Source organism: Plasmodium yoelii (assembly GCF_900002385.2).
Source record: "Plasmodium yoelii strain 17X genome assembly, chromosome: 11".
In the NCBI taxonomy this organism is placed as follows: domain Eukaryota; phylum Apicomplexa; class Aconoidasida; order Haemosporida; family Plasmodiidae; genus Plasmodium; species Plasmodium yoelii.
Window position 1 is genome coordinate 231706 of NC_036183.2, and position 16517 is coordinate 248222.

Consider the following 16517-nt stretch of genomic DNA (forward strand, 5'->3'; position numbering starts at 1 on the left):
TTATTTGTGATCTATAAATTAATTATGAACCGCAATCCTATTCCCTTAAAATTATTTTTGAAATAATTTATAATTTAATTAATATATTTTCTTAATTTTTAAATTACGATTTAATTAAGATATCAATAAGAAAATGTAATCACTTATTTTATGTAAATTTTTAATATATATGTATTTATTAATATTTATTCATTTTTACTAAAATTAATTATTAAGTATGAAATTAGTAAAATTCTATTTTTTATGTTTGGCAGACAAAATATACATTATTACATAATATATTTAAATATACTTAGAAAAATAGTACTTTATACATATATTATTATAATTAAAGAATTATTATGTATTATCGAAGCAACTATTAAAAATACAATCTCTAAGAAGATGCATAGTATCCATTAGTTTGTTAAGTTATTATTTTTATTATATATTGTATACTTTTTATATATAGTTGACTAAAAAATTATAAATAATTAAAGTTTTTATGTAAAAAATAAAAACAATCAAATAGTGTAAAAATGGATAATCAAATATCAACTTATGCTCCTGAGTCGATCGCTTCAAATACATTAATAGATTCATTTTCAACAAATCCACAAAATACATTACATACACTTATTGATACATCCAATCCAGAATTAACAAATAAATCTTTAGATATTGAAAACAAATCTTTAGATATTGAACAATTTTTAGATATTGAAAATAAATCTCAAGATATTGAAAATAATTTTTTAGATACAGAAGATACATCTCAAGATATTGAAAATAACTCTTTAGATACAGAAAATAATTCTCAAGATATTGAAAATAATTTTTTAGATACAGAAGATACATCTCAAGATATTGAAAATAATTTTTTAGATACAGAAGATACATCTCAAGATATTGAAAATAAATCTTTAGATACAGAAGATATACCTCAAGATATTGAAAATAAATCTTTAGATACAGAAGATATACCTCAAGATATTGAAAATAAATCTTTAGATACAGAAGATAATTCTCAAGATATTGAAAATAATTTTTTAGATACAGAAGATACATCTCAAGATATTGAAAATAAATCTTTAGATACAGAAGATAATTCTCAAGATATTGAAAATAAATCTTTAGATACAGAAGATAATTCTCAAGATATTGAAAATAATTTTTTAGATACAGAAGATACATCTCAAGATATTGAAAATAAATCTTTAGATACAGAAGATAATTCTCAAGATATTGAAAATAAATCTTTAGATACAGAAGATAATTCTCAAGATATTGAAAATAAATCTTTAGATACAGAAGATAATTCTCAAGATATTGAAAATAAATCTTTAGATACAGAAGATAATTCTCAAGATATTGAAAATAATTCTCAAGTTACAGAAAATCCACCTTTAAGTATTGAACAATTATTTTTAGATATTGAAAAAATATTTTTAGATACAGAAAGGATCTCTCAAAATACAGAAAAGAACTCTCTCCATGCTAAAAGGAGATCTTTAAACAGAGAAAGAAGATCTTTAAACAAAGAAGGTAGATCTTTAAACAAAGAAAGTAGATCTTTAAATAAAGAAAGTAGATCTTTAAACAACGAAAGTAGATCTTTAAACAGAGAAAGTAGATCTTTAAACAGAGAAAGAAGATCTTTAAATAGCGAAGGTAGATCTTTAAACAGCGAAGGTAGATCTTTAAACAGCGAAGGTAGATCTTTAAACAGAGAAAGGAGATCTTTAAATAAAGAAAAGAAAGCCCTCTATATTAGAAAGAGATCTCGAGATCCAGAAAATAATTCTCAAGATACAGAAAATAATTCTCAAGATCCAGAAAACAAATCTTTAGATACAGAAAATAATTCTCAAGATACAGAAAATAATTCTCAAGTTACAGAAAATAATTCTCAGGATACAGAAAATAATTCTCAATATCACAATCTATTAGAAAATACAATGAATACCGAAAGTATTCCCAAACCATCTGAAATTAATGCAAACCCTGTAATTGATCCTGTTAATAATGCTCAACCATCAGCTAGTATTCAAGGTGGTGATATACCAACTATAAGTGACATTCCACAAGATGCAGAAGAAGTATCCGAAAACACTGAGGAATTACTTAAGGATGAAGGGTTTGTTAATTTTTTAAACACAATAACTTTATTAGCCAGATTACAAGATGAAAATGCAAAGGCAGAACAATTAAATGCTATTAATAATGAAGCGGCACAAGCGGCACAAACGGAACAAATGGAACAGATGGGACAGATGGCAAAAATGGCACAAATGGCACAAGCGGCACAAGCGGCACAAGCAGCACAAGTATCCAACCCAAATCCTCCTAAATTATTTCTTCCACAATATGATATCAGTCCACATGGTAGATGGATATCCCCTTTATATAAATTTCAATTTTTTCTTACATATGTCAATGAAGTTGGAAGAATATTTCACGGAAAAGGTTTAATAACATTATTTACTGTTATTATCACTGTTGCTTTATATTGTGCTAATAGATACTTCAATTTATTCTCTATAAAGGTAATAATAAATAAAATAATTTAAAATTTATAATACTTAAATATACTGCTATATATATGCATTTATATATACATATTTTACTTTTCTTTATTTTTTTATTAGGATATGTTTAAAAAAAAGAAAAAAAAAAAAGGAAAAAAAAAAAGAAAAGAAAAAGAAGAAAAAAAAAAAAGAAAAGAAAAAGAAGAAAAAGAAGAAAAAGAAGAAAGAAGAGGAAAGAAAGAAAAAAAAAACAAAAAAAAAAGAAAAGAAAGATATGATGATAGTGATTAAACATAACAAAAAGGCCAACTTGCCAAATAAGACCGAAAAGAAATTTAAAAAAAAATAACGAGAATATAAAATTATAAAAAGTTATTTAAAGTTATATATAATACTTTTTAAATCATAACAAAAACGATGTATATCTAATATACAAATTATAAAAATTGGCTTTATTTCAAACATAACGATAAAAAATGTGGTTATCTAATCACAATTTAATTTAAACCCCGATTCAAAATATCTGTCTTTAATTATTTGTACAATAATAATAATACTTTTTATTACAAATCATATCATTTTCCATAATTTGATAAAAACCGATATATTGTTTATGTATATTTATGTGTTATTTATGTGTATATTTATGTGTATGCTTATATGTATGTTTTCCATTTTTTAATAAAAAATATCATACATTATTTTAAAGAATGTCCTAAAACCATGACCATACCTAATAATGTATGTTTATAATACATTTTGTAAACGAATGTATTATGATTATTCTATTTCTCATATTCTTGTTATTTTAACCATTATAATAATATCATTATTATCGATTCTATATTAATTTAATATTTTTTACGAACTTTAAATAATGCTTAAAATTTAATAAATTGTTGTCAAACGATGCAAGGGGAAAATATATTACCCTTTGTCAGTATAACCTTTATATATATAAAAAGGTTTTCAACTAAAAATATGGATATAAAATAAAGGGAATAATAAGCATTATATCCAATCAAATTTACTTATTTTCCCATGTTTAAAAATTCGTATGTATATTTGAAACAAATTATAAATACTAAACATGCTATAGTTTATTATTAAAAATGTTTATAATATATATTTCACGATTTGATCTAAATATTTTACTAATAGATTAAATAACATATCATCAATAAAAAAACATAATAATAAAAAAAAAAACATAATATATATATAACTATTACATAAAAAATAAAAACTTAACTCATTTATTGATAAAAAAACTTATAATTATGATTGAGAATGCATCTTAGTATCCAAATATTTGTCACCAGGGAAATTCAAATATTGATTGGTGTAACAATCTAAAGTACTATCAAATACATCAAAAAAACTTTCTTTTAAGAAGGTTAATTCGGATGATATGTAATCAGAATTCAATTTTACAAAATTGGGGAATGTTTTTCTTTGAAAAAGACTTTTTAAATATCTTAAACCTTTTAATCCGTTAACTTTATATGACTTATTTTCCATTGCCAAGGTGAAATTGTCTAAAAATCGTATGTGTATTTTTACCATTTTTTCTTTAATAGCTGAAAAAAATCCTTGAACGAAATCGTCGAGGGATGGATAACAATCTATATCATATTTACTAATTTTAGCATGGCCATCAGACATAAGATAATTCTTATATAAAGGAAATAATTTACTACGTTTTCTAAACCATAAGCGTATTATACTCTCAATTTCGTCTCGAACCTTTCGTATGGGCTGAGTGAGATCTGCATTGTAATAATGATTTTTTAAACCTAATATAGCTAATAATTTGTAATCACGGCTAGCAAGTTTTGAAGCATCCATGTATGGATCATCAATATCTTCAACTAGATTCATCTCTTCTAAATATTTCATAGGATCATCTATAAACTTTGCAGGGGTATCTATACTTGCTTTTGTTATCAAATTTTTTATGAGACTAAGATCTAATTTCGCATTATCAATCTCATTCTTACTCAATAATAATTCATTTAAGTGTTTATGAACTGATTTTGTTTCTGCTACCCATAAAAAATCTTTGCAATAGTCTTTTATATATGAATATTCCTTTGCATCAAAATTACCTATTTTGGGGGGTTCTAGGCCTAGAATTTTACCAGCATGCGCATGAATCATGTATATATTAAATGCTTTTATAAAGCATGGTTGATCCTCTACATTTATAGTATTTATATTAAGAATTTTCATATATGTTACAACATTATAAGGGTCACGAATTCTATTAAAAAAAAAATAAACCCAATTACTTAATCTTCCTTCTGTATCATCATGTGATTTAATCAGATTATACAATGATAAATTTTGGAATTTAATATCTTTAAGAGGTGTTGAACACTTATCTCCATAGACAACATGACAAAGAAAAAGGGAAACGAACAAATATATAATTTGTTTTGTATTCATTTTGCCTTCACTTTTGTTTTATATAAAAATATAATTGGTGCAATTAATATATGAGGTGTAAATAAAAAAATATATATAAAATAATAAAGTAATAATAACTAATTGTTTTCAAGAAATCGTGTCTCCAACTTTGTAAAATTTTACAAACTAAATATTTTTTAATATCATGAACATACAAAAATAAATCTTCTATAAATATTTTATTAAAATACAAATAAAATTAAAAAAAATTACTAATTCATAATGAAAAAATTAAAATATCAATTATAATATTTTTTTGAAGAATATATAACAAAATATTTTTTATTTAGAGACTTTTACTATCAATATACACATGTATAAAAATGAATATGCATCATATGCTATTATTTAACATTATAACTCTTAAACATCGATTTTATATTTTAAATTTTATAAATAATTATAAAATTATACAAATAAATCTGTCTATTTCAAAAAATTATATATTTTTTATATCTTTGCACTGTGTATGCATAAATGTACCTAATTAATAAACAACTAATTGATTCTTGCACATAATATGTACGTTAAATTCGATGAATTGGTTACTGCATATCATAATTTTTTTTTGACAATGCATTTTTTTTTCCGTTTTCAAAAATAACAATGAAACAAATAATTTCATAAGATGAATTCGTATTTACAACATTTCTGCAAATATGGTGCTGTCGTAAAACTTAAAACTATAAATATAATTAAAACAGCATGTATAAATAATTCACTATATTATGTATCTTTTTATTTTGAAAATTATACATCTAAAATAAAAACATATGGTATAACATGTGTACCATAAATATTAAATAATTATATATATATTTTTTAATATCTCACTGATTTAATAACTTCAAAATCTCCGATAAAACCTTTTCCATCGTAAATATAATAATTCATAAGTTAAAACACCCCAACATTTCTTATAATAAATAATAATACATTAAAAAAATGATGACACTTTCATAAATTTAGGAACATATATAAGAAAAGTGTTTTCATCTAATAATAATGTTATTAGTCATGCTAAGTATTTTTCTTTTTAATTATATAAAATGTCTATATCTCGGATTTATATTATGCAAATTAAATTTTTTCTAACTGAAGAACTTAAGGGAATACGCCTTTATCTATAAAAATTATTTTAAATTTTACACATTTTTGAGGGTTTATTTCCCTCTTCCATTTATTGAATTATTATTATTATTGTATTTCTTTATTTTTATACTCTCCCTTTCTATTTTTTTGTCCATATACATATACCATTTTTTTAAATAGTATTTGTATGGTTACTACGAAATTACGAATATATATCACCATCTCTAATATTATCAAAAAAATAAATTTTCTCAATATCATTTTATGGTGATTCTACCTTTACATTTTTTTATTATGTCTAATTTAAAAAAAATAATATAAAACCTAAAAAAAATTAATTACAATTACTCAAATAAATAAGTATAACCGAATAACTATGCATTTCATAAATTATATAAAAATATATATTTCTTTTAATTATCATGATTATAAAATTTTATTATGAAAATAAATTCCATATAAACTATAATGCACCAAATAAAATAATTTCAAAACGTTATAAAAATAACATTATATATCGCCTGTTCGAATTAATTATTTTCATATAGTCTCTATTAATTGAACTTAAAAAAAAATACTCCCCCCAAAGATTAAGGTGTTATTTTAATTTCATATGCTTATCTTATTCTATTACTTTTTATTACTATGAAAAATACACAACATTAAGAAGAGATAACAAAAATAGGCGTGGCATAAATTCATCGTTTTAACATACCACTTTGTCTCTATACTTTTATTCCAATTTTTCCACTTATGGAAAATTTTAATAATTCATAATAAAGAACCAATATTAAAACATGAGGATATTCCCATTTAAAGTTTTATCTTTTTTTTAGAACAATCCCAAGTATAATTATAAAATTAACAAACTTAAAAAAGTCCTATTGTGATAAGAAAATATATTTTTATAATGCATCCTATATATATATTTACATGCACGCAGCAAATAAATGCTCTTATGAGATCAATTTTTTTGTTGGTTTCGTTCTCTATATTTTTACTTTTTCCTAATATTTTTCCTGCATTTAAAAGGTTGTAATTATTCTAATAACGAATTCTCAAAAGCATATATATCTAGAAAATTTTTGTCCATAAGAAAATGCTCTATTTTATTTAACACACAATCCGAAGGCGCAGTTTTTAAATCACAGCATTTATAAATATATTTCAATATATTTTTATTGACATCCTGTGAACTTTCAAGGATGATTTCTTTTATTATTTTTTTTGCTGTTTCGAATTTGCTTTCTAGAACTAATGTAAATGCTACAAGTGTATTTATATAATTACATTTGGGATTTATTTTTTGAGCTTTTAAAAAACTGTTTAATGCGTCTACATTTCTCTTTATTTTTAAAAATATTATACCTTGCATTATGAATAGTTCAATTTTATTATAAATGTTTTCTTCTGCATGTTTTAAACAAAGTAATGCGCTTTCATATTTTTCACTGTAATTATATATTGAAGCTAAATATAAGCATATAAGTCCATCTGTATTGTTTAATTTTAAACATAAGCTTAAATGAAAATTACATAATTCAAAGTTCCGTTCTTCAAATAATATAATACTTAATAATAAATGTGCTTTAAAGTTACATGGATTTAATTTAAGGCATTTTGCTAAAGCTAATGCTGATTTTTGTCTTTCTCCTATATATTTAGTTTCACAAGAATAAAGAATATATGAGTATTCATAATATATATTTAATTTTATTGCTTTTCGAAAAAAACTCACAGCAATTTCTTTCTTATTTTTTAAAGAAAAATAATTTCCTATAACGCAAAGAAAATGTTCATTTACTTCTTTCTTTGAATAATCTGTTAAAATATATTCGATTTTTTCGATATCATTTTTGTGCCAATAACAAGTTGACAAAAATGGTAAATGCTTTGTATAATAACAGTCAATATCTTGAATAACTTCGAAAAAAACTATAGACTTTTCATAATCCCGAAGCAAAAAATAACATAAACCTTTTATATAGAAAATGCATATACTAAAAATTGGTTCATTTTCCCATTCTTCTAATATCATTAAACATCTTTTAAAATTATTTATATAAAAATGAAAATAAAACTTTCCTATTACTATTAAATCGTTGATCCCCGTTTTAGAAATAATATTATTTATTTTACAAATATTTTCGCTTATATGCTCTTTAAAATTATTTTTCCATTCTGTTAAGCAACTATTTATGTTGGCCTCTTCAATCAATGATAATATAAAATCACAATTTTTTATATTTATAACTTTTATTTCTTTTAAATCAATAAGTTCTATAATACTATTGTCAAACTTTTCTTTCATATCTTCTTCACCATCCTTCTTATGATTTAATGATCGATTTTTCCATTTTTTATATATGTCTATTTCAAAATTATAAAATTTTGAAACTTTTCTTACTTCTTCTATATACATATTATTACAATAAAATTTCCCATGTAACATTAATAACTTTCGAAATGAACAAATTAAAAAAGGGCATGATTTAAAACATAAATAATAACAATAAAATGATATATCTATTAATACTTTTTTTTTTCTCTCATCAAACCATTCTTCCTTTGCTTCTTTTTCATATATTTTACCGAGTAAATAATATCCTATGCTATATCCGGGCATACATTTTACATTATAAAAGTTATTTTCATAATATTTTATATCTTTTTGTTCATAACACTTACACCCATTATCATCATTATTATTTATGTTATCATTGCAACTATATTTTAGGAAATCATCATCTAAGATCATTAAAACAATGTCTTTTCTCTTTTCTTTTTTCAGCTTATAACACGAGTAAACATACCCATATTTAATTATATTATCACAATTACTTTCATTACATTTGTCCTTTGTATAGTTGTATAGCTCATTTAAATTATCATAATTTAAATAAGGCTCATTAATAAATACGTTATTTATTATCTTATTATTATTTTTATAAAAATAATTATCTAAAAGATCTTGATATAATTTCTTTTGAAATTTTAAATTATATTTTTTCGATAAATGAACAGCAATTACTAAGAAATGTAAATAATCAGACATGTCGCTATTCGTTTTCTTCATTTTTCAAATCGAAAAATAAAATATAACAAAATGAGAAAATAAGAGACGTAAGAAAAGCATGAAAAAAGAGTAAAAGGAAATAAAAACAAAAATTATGACAAAGGGTGATATTTCTCTATCGACCACCAAATAAATATAATATATCGAAAATTAAATTAACAAATATTGCTTTTTCACCAAAATATTTCTATAAAAAATATTAAAAAGATATACCCCTGATACATATAGTTTATTTTATGCTTTCTTATGTAGACTGTCCCCTATTATATGCGAAAAAAAATAACAGATACATCATCAATATTAGCAATTCAGATATTTCATATCATTTTTTTAAAGCACTAGTTATATGAAGAATCATCTTATTAATTCAAAATTATATAATATCATCCAAGTTTTTAAAATAAAATAATTATTATTTTAAAAAAACGACAATCATTAATGCGCACATTATATATGTCTACATATATATCACATCGAGAAAAAGAATATAAATATTTTGAAGGTAGACGCTATTCATTTGCTTAAAATATTTAATTTTTATAAAGCATGTGATAAATATATCTTAAATAATATACACAGTAATATATTTACAAAATAATCAAGATCCTTTAAGAAGGGAAACAAACACACATGTGTGTAATATTAATATGAATACATATATATTTTTTTTTTTTATTGAGCTTTATATAAAAAGTGACATTTGTAACAATGCCTTAACTCTTTTTTTAGAAACACTCTTACAAATACTAAATTAAAAATGACAAAAAATTAAAAAAATGCTATAAGTAAAATAAAAAAGAGATACCACACTCTTAGTTAAGACACGCACCATTAATTCAGATTTTATACTTGTTATTTTTTTTATTGTGTTTTGAAAAAAAAATTATATATAGGCTCATAAATGCACTTTTTTTCATATCTTACATTTTCGTATTTATTAAAATTTACTTGCCATATAAAGAAGATATTAATGAAATATTAAAATAAACATAATTGTGTAATTATATATTGCACAGATTTTCTTTTTATGAATACCCATAATTTTATTATTCTCATTATGCTTACTTTTTTTTTTTTTTATTAATTATGATTTTTAATATATCTTTTAATATAGATATTTATTTTAATTATTATATCATAAAAGATAAAGGAATATATAAGGAGAATAATTGAAGATATTAACTTATATAAAAATTCACGATATTATAAATAAGCATGGCAAATATACAAAATGATCAAAATATATATATGCTATAAGCAAAAATAATAATATCACATTTTTATTACTATTTTATTTTCACAACTTAAAATTAGTTTGTTCCTGTTTTTTATGTGTTCAGTTTTTCATTATTTCTAAGATAGACATTGCTATGAAATTATAATATTTATTTATATATTTTTATGTTTTTGTTTTAAACTTATCAAAGGATATAACATTATATATATATATATAATATTTTTTTTAATATTTTTATAATCCATATATATTTACATTATGTGAATATTTATTTATATTTTGAGCGACCTTATGGCACAAATTTTTCCTCGTTTACCCATATTTATTACCTTTATACATATTTTTTTATTTTATTTCGTTTTCGTATTAAAACACCAATTTGAAAATAAAGTATTTCGAATTACACATTTACTGTTCTGCAATTCCAGTAACATTGTTCCTTTTTTAATATTCAAATATGCACATTACACATATGCATATATAATATATATAGTGGAATTCAATTTTTGGCATAATAACAAAGTAAATTGCTTATAAATATAACAAATAATTGGCTTATTTATATTTTCTTTAAAAAATAAAAACACTTACTTAATTTTATAGCCAGCTTTGTATGCCCCTTTAATTTATTTTTTATTTTATTTTTTATATTTCTTTTAATCATTTCATTATTTGACGTATTTATGATAATTTCATATTGATTTCCTTGTATTTCCTCTTTTATCGTAATCCTATCTCCTTCTCATATTAATATTATTTTTATTTTTTTTATTCTTATTTCATTCACCTTGTTTTTATTAATTTTTTGTTAATTTTTCGTTTATGTTGCATTAATTGATCTTTCATTCATCTTCTTTTGCTTTTCGTCTTCTTTTTTTTTCGTATTTTTTTAATAAGAAAAATGCCACACGTTTATTTACCACAAATTTTATGGCATAGCAAAGATAATAAAAGAAGCGACCGAATTTATTCAGTAGACATACAACCATACCCAAATTATTATAGTGTAAAAAAGTTACATAAAAAATATGAACTATTTAAAACATTTCTAAAAGATAAAGAAAATAAATATGAAATAAATAATTTTGACAAAAATTTCCAAGATAACGAACATAACACAATATCTCCTTCCGATGATAACAAAAATGTGTCATTAAAAATAGATAATGTCATAAATTCTGTAGATAAAAATAACACTAATCATACCATAAATAATATTTATCAAAATAGTGCAAATAGTAGCATAAACAAAAAACATCATTTATTAAACGACATTTCAAATGGAGATAGTCAAAACGAAAGTTATTCACAAAATAAATATTCGTATAATAATGCTACTCCTAAAAACTTCGTAGATAAGGATCTTCATCCTCAAAGAAAAAAACCTATCAAACTTAATATAGCCACTTGTGGGGCTGATGAGTTTGTGCATATATGGAGAGTATATATCAATGAAAATTTAACAGTTAGATGCTTAAGTAGATTTATAGGACATAATGGTGAAATTAATTGCGTTCGCTTCAATAAAAATGGTAGATATTTAGCTAGTGGTGGTGAAGATAAATTTTTATATATATGGGAAAAAAGCAAAAAACCAAAAAATATACCATTAGGGTATGATGCAAGTTTTCTAGATTATAAAGAATGGTGGAACATTGTTGGATCATTTAGATGTAGCGGTGTTATAAATAGCATTACATGGTCTGATAATGATACCCTATATATAGGTAATGAAGATAATAATATTAATATAATTGAATTTGTTAAAAATTCATCATGCAAAGTTAAAGTTTTAGAAGGACATACAGGAATTATTCAAGGTATATCACTAGATATCAATAGTGAAATTTTAGCATCTCTTAGTGCTGACCAAACTCTTAAAATATGGAAAAAAAAAGTTGATGGCAAATCTTGGAAACTTGAAAACTCTATAAAAAATATTAAACCCGATCAACTCGAAAAAAAATCCACATCATATATTGCGTATAACGAATATGAATATAATGAAAAAAATACTGAAAAAAATGATTATAATAATTCATATAAAAAAGAAGAAAAGCAAAACCTCGAAAATACAAATAATCATTCAAATACTAACCCAAATGATGATAAAGAAAGAAGAGATCAACTTTTATTAGAAAAAAATAAAATAGAAGAATATGATGAAAATAAAAAATTATTTTTAAAAAAAAAAGATGAACATGCAGAAGAGGATCACGAAGAAGAAGAGGAAGAAAAAAAACTAAAAAGATGCTTATTTTCAAGTGAAGAAATGTTGCCATCGTTTTTTAGACGTATAGATTTTTCACCGAGTGGCGATTATCTAATAGCCCCTAGTGGAATTCAATTTGAACAAGTTGAAAAAAATAACAAACATGATGATAATACCAAAACAAATTATCAAATAAAAGCTTATAGTTGCTTTTATATATATCATAAAAATTTATTTATTAAATATAATATTCCTTTTTTTACTGTTTTCTCTCAAACTAGTCATTTTCTAGTAGCAAAATTTAATTATAATACATATAAATTAAGAACACAACAAAATATATTTAAAAAATGTTACAAACATTTATTGGAAAATTCTTTAGATACAGAAGATGAATCAAATCAACCTAATAAGAAGAGAAAATCATTTGAAGAATCTTCACTTTTTGTTGAATTAAAAAATTACAATCACCTATTGAAATTAAATTATGAAAAAACATTATTATTTAATGATAAGGAGATACAAAATGATGAATGTGATAACATAAGTAGCACTATTTCAGATATCAATGACCAGTCTGACTACACTAATGAATCAGTGAAAGATTATCCATCTGATTATCCTTTGTCTAATAATGCAGATAATTATGGAGAACCCAAAGCAATAAAAAGCGAATTTGAAGATGCAGAAATGGAAGAAGATGAAGAAGAAAAGGATTGTGAAGAAAGGGATGTGGAAAATGACAATGCTAAGGATGAAGCAAAAGAAGAGGCAACAGAAGAGGCAACAGAAGAAGCAAAAGAAGAGGCAAAAGAAGAGGCAAAAGAAGAGGCAAAAGAAGAAGCAAAAGACCAACTTGATAAATCAGATGCAGAATCAAAATCCACTTTTTTAAAAATAGAAAAAAAAACAGAAGATTCTAAAAATCAATCAACAAGCAATGACCATAATAAAAGTAATAACATTGATAGCATAAACGAAGATAAACAAAATGATTTAGATGCATTATGCGAAAATAAAGATAAAAAAGAAGAAAGATATATATATGCGTTGGGAACGTTTGATGGAAGTATATATTTTTATGATAGTGAAATTTTAGATATGCCATTTAGTATAGTAAAAAATATTCATTTATGCCCAATTACAGATATATCATGGAATACTTTAGGAAATATATGCGCATGTTCAAGTTCAGATGGCTATGTTAGTTTCTATTATTTTGATAAAAATGAATTAGGAGATGCTAAATCATATAAAAATTATTATTTTGGTAAAAAATGTAATGATTTAACATTTGATGTAAATTATTTTGAAAACATGTATTATGATGAAGTAAATTTTTTGAATAAAGACGAGTTAAATGATTATACATCTAGTGAAGATGAATCTGATGGAGAAATTTCACAATCTAATAAAGATGAACCAAAAGTTCGACGAATTAATTTAATTGTTGGGAATGCTGCAAATTTTGTTTTAGAACAAAATGGAAAAAAATGAGACTGCCCTGTTTTTTTTTTTTTTTAGAACATTTCATAGCCTATTAATGTAAATCGTATTTCGTTCGGTTAGTATTGATTTATTTTTCTCTTTTATACCACAATTTTAAATACCCTTTGTACTCGAAACTTTTTATTTTTATATCATTTTTTTGTATATCATTATATATTAATACCTTTTTTTACACTGTTATTTTCACACATTCATAATTATATATGCATATATTATACGCACGTGCGCACGCTAGCATTAAGTGTGTATAAAATTAACACGTTACTTAACAAATAATTTAAACAGTTTAATATATTTTATTTTTTTTTTCGTTTTTTTATTATATATTGTAATTTTATTAAAAAAATGAATTCCAGGATTAATAAACAAAACATCAAAAAAATGAGATACTTTTTTTTTCCCTTCGATTATATGAGCTTTAACAAAATTATTAACAACATGAATATTAAAATTATTATGAATTAGTATTTCTATTAATATATTTTCATTTGTATTATTTTCAAATACAATTTCAAATTTATATATTTTATTTATTAAATAAAATGTATTTTCTGATTCAAGTAAATATATTCGAAGATTATCTGTTATTATACATTTTTTTAAAAAATGAATATTATTTATTCCTTTTCCACCATCATTTGAAAAATATATTATTTCTATATTTGTTATATTTTCTTCATTTTCTTTATTTAAAATATCTAATTTGCTTTTTTCGTCATTTATGCAAAATATCATGGAATATTCATCATTTTTTTTAAAATAATGTAAACCACTATGAGCTTTAAACTCCTCTTCATTTTTTATTGTCTCATAACATATATCTTTTAATTTTATATCATTTACCATTATATTATTATCATCTAAATTTTTCAATTGCAGTTCAATATATAATTTATCCATTTTCTGTAATATAACACTTTTTAAACAAAACGGATCCTTACTTATAAAACTAAATTCCTTCTTTATTTTATGGGGCTCATTTTCTACGAAATAGTCGACTGTGCAATGTATTCTAAGAATTAGAAAAAAAAAGGACACTATATGGTAGAAAAAAAATATAAAATTATAACAACATTTTCCTCATACTCATTAAGAAAAAATACTTTTCATGTTTGTATCATATTATATGCAATTCTCCATAATACAAACACAAAAAACAAGTGCAACAATGAGCAGATGCGTATTCCTATTTTTATATTTATTTTTATATTTATATTTATTTTTATTTTTATATTTATATTTATATTTATTTTTATATTTATGCCATTCAGTCTTACGTAAATATGTCCAAGAAATTAACGACAAAAGATGTTATGAAATTAAAAAATCCAGTAGGAGACACATTTATATTTTCAACTTTTTTATGAATGTTAAACATATTTTCTTTTGTTACAACATCTACATTTATTTCACTTATTTGAATATCACTTTTAAAATTATTTGATATATTAATTTGAGACGTAAGTTTTTGACCATAATATATTTTCCTAGAATTTATTGGAAGGCCAAAGCTAAATTCATTAGATAAGCTAATGTCATCATTATTTGCATTTTTTTCAAAATCTGTATTTTCGATTTCTTTTATCTTAAACAAATTCCAAATATTATGATTAAGAACTGGAGGAGATAGCCGAAATAATTCGACTTGTATACCATCCTTAATTTCGTTCATTTTTTATTTGTATCATATTTTTATCTTACACAAAAAATATACATTTGTGTGTATATAACCATGTACTTATCAATAAAATTTTATATAATTTTTGTTTTATTCACAGTCTTGCCTTTTTATATATCATTATTCATTCTTATTCTTTACAATCTTCTTTTTTCTGCGTTTATATTTTTTTTTTCAAAACGATTTTTCCCTATATTTATTTCTTAAATATATTTTTTTTGACTTTTTATTTTCCCCTATTTATTCCATTATATTACTCTTTTTATTTTACAAAATTATTTTCATATGTGTTATAATATTTTAAATAAATAATAACATATTTTATTCTATGTATACACCCTCTTTATTTATGTTACCAGAAAAATATATATTTTTATGTTTTTCATTTTTTTTTTCCCATTAAAAAAAAAAAAAAAAAATCCTCTATCAATATTCTTTTTGCATATGAGAAGTAAAAATATATGCATAGTATCCTCATATATGCTTCACTAAAATTTATAATACCAAAATTAAAAAATCATAACTTAGTGTTATAGAACAATAAATAAAATTATATTTATTTTGAAAGTTATAAAAAAAAAAAATTTAATTAATTAAACATATTAAATAAGTTTTTAAATTAAATCAAAAAATTCATTAAATTTATTAAAATACCAATTTCTTAGTAACAGTACTAATAATAAGTTGCTATATTTATTTTGGTGGGAAAAATACACATTTTTAATATCTAATAATTT

The 16517-nt window shown here is 22.3% G+C and overlaps 5 protein-coding genes across 5 annotated transcripts; 2 read left to right on the top strand and 3 right to left on the bottom strand.

Moving 5' to 3' along the window:
• Positions 1 to 518: 518 nt before the first annotated feature.
• PY17X_1102400 (uncharacterized protein) lies at positions 519 to 2798 on the top strand (the record flags this gene model as incomplete). The annotated part of the gene is made up of 2 exons (XM_719047.3): positions 519 to 2525; positions 2628 to 2798. The coding sequence occupies 2 exons, from the start codon at positions 519 to 521 to the stop codon at positions 2796 to 2798; spliced, it is 2178 nt and encodes a 725-aa protein (XP_724140.3).
• Positions 2799 to 3785: 987 nt separating this feature from the next.
• On the bottom strand, positions 3786 to 4955 carry PY17X_1102500 (uncharacterized protein; the record flags this gene model as incomplete). Its single annotated transcript, XM_719048.1, has 1 exon — positions 3786 to 4955. The coding sequence occupies one exon, from the start codon at positions 4953 to 4955 to the stop codon at positions 3786 to 3788; it is 1170 nt and encodes a 389-aa protein (XP_724141.1).
• A 2152-nt stretch (positions 4956 to 7107) lies between these two features.
• PY17X_1102600 (uncharacterized protein) lies at positions 7108 to 9144 on the bottom strand (the record flags this gene model as incomplete). Its single annotated transcript, XM_719049.2, has 1 exon — positions 7108 to 9144. The coding sequence occupies one exon, from the start codon at positions 9142 to 9144 to the stop codon at positions 7108 to 7110; it is 2037 nt and encodes a 678-aa protein (XP_724142.2).
• A 2138-nt stretch (positions 9145 to 11282) lies between these two features.
• Positions 11283 to 14090, top strand: PY17X_1102700 (uncharacterized protein; the record flags this gene model as incomplete). The annotated part of the gene is made up of 1 exon (XM_719050.1): positions 11283 to 14090. The coding sequence occupies one exon, from the start codon at positions 11283 to 11285 to the stop codon at positions 14088 to 14090; it is 2808 nt and encodes a 935-aa protein (XP_724143.1).
• Positions 14091 to 14363: 273 nt separating this feature from the next.
• On the bottom strand, positions 14364 to 15774 carry PY17X_1102800 (conserved protein, unknown function; the record flags this gene model as incomplete). Its single annotated transcript, XM_022956419.1, has 2 exons — positions 14364 to 15114; positions 15380 to 15774. The coding sequence occupies 2 exons, from the start codon at positions 15772 to 15774 to the stop codon at positions 14364 to 14366; spliced, it is 1146 nt and encodes a 381-aa protein (XP_022812330.1).
• Positions 15775 to 16517: the final 743 nt, after the last annotated feature.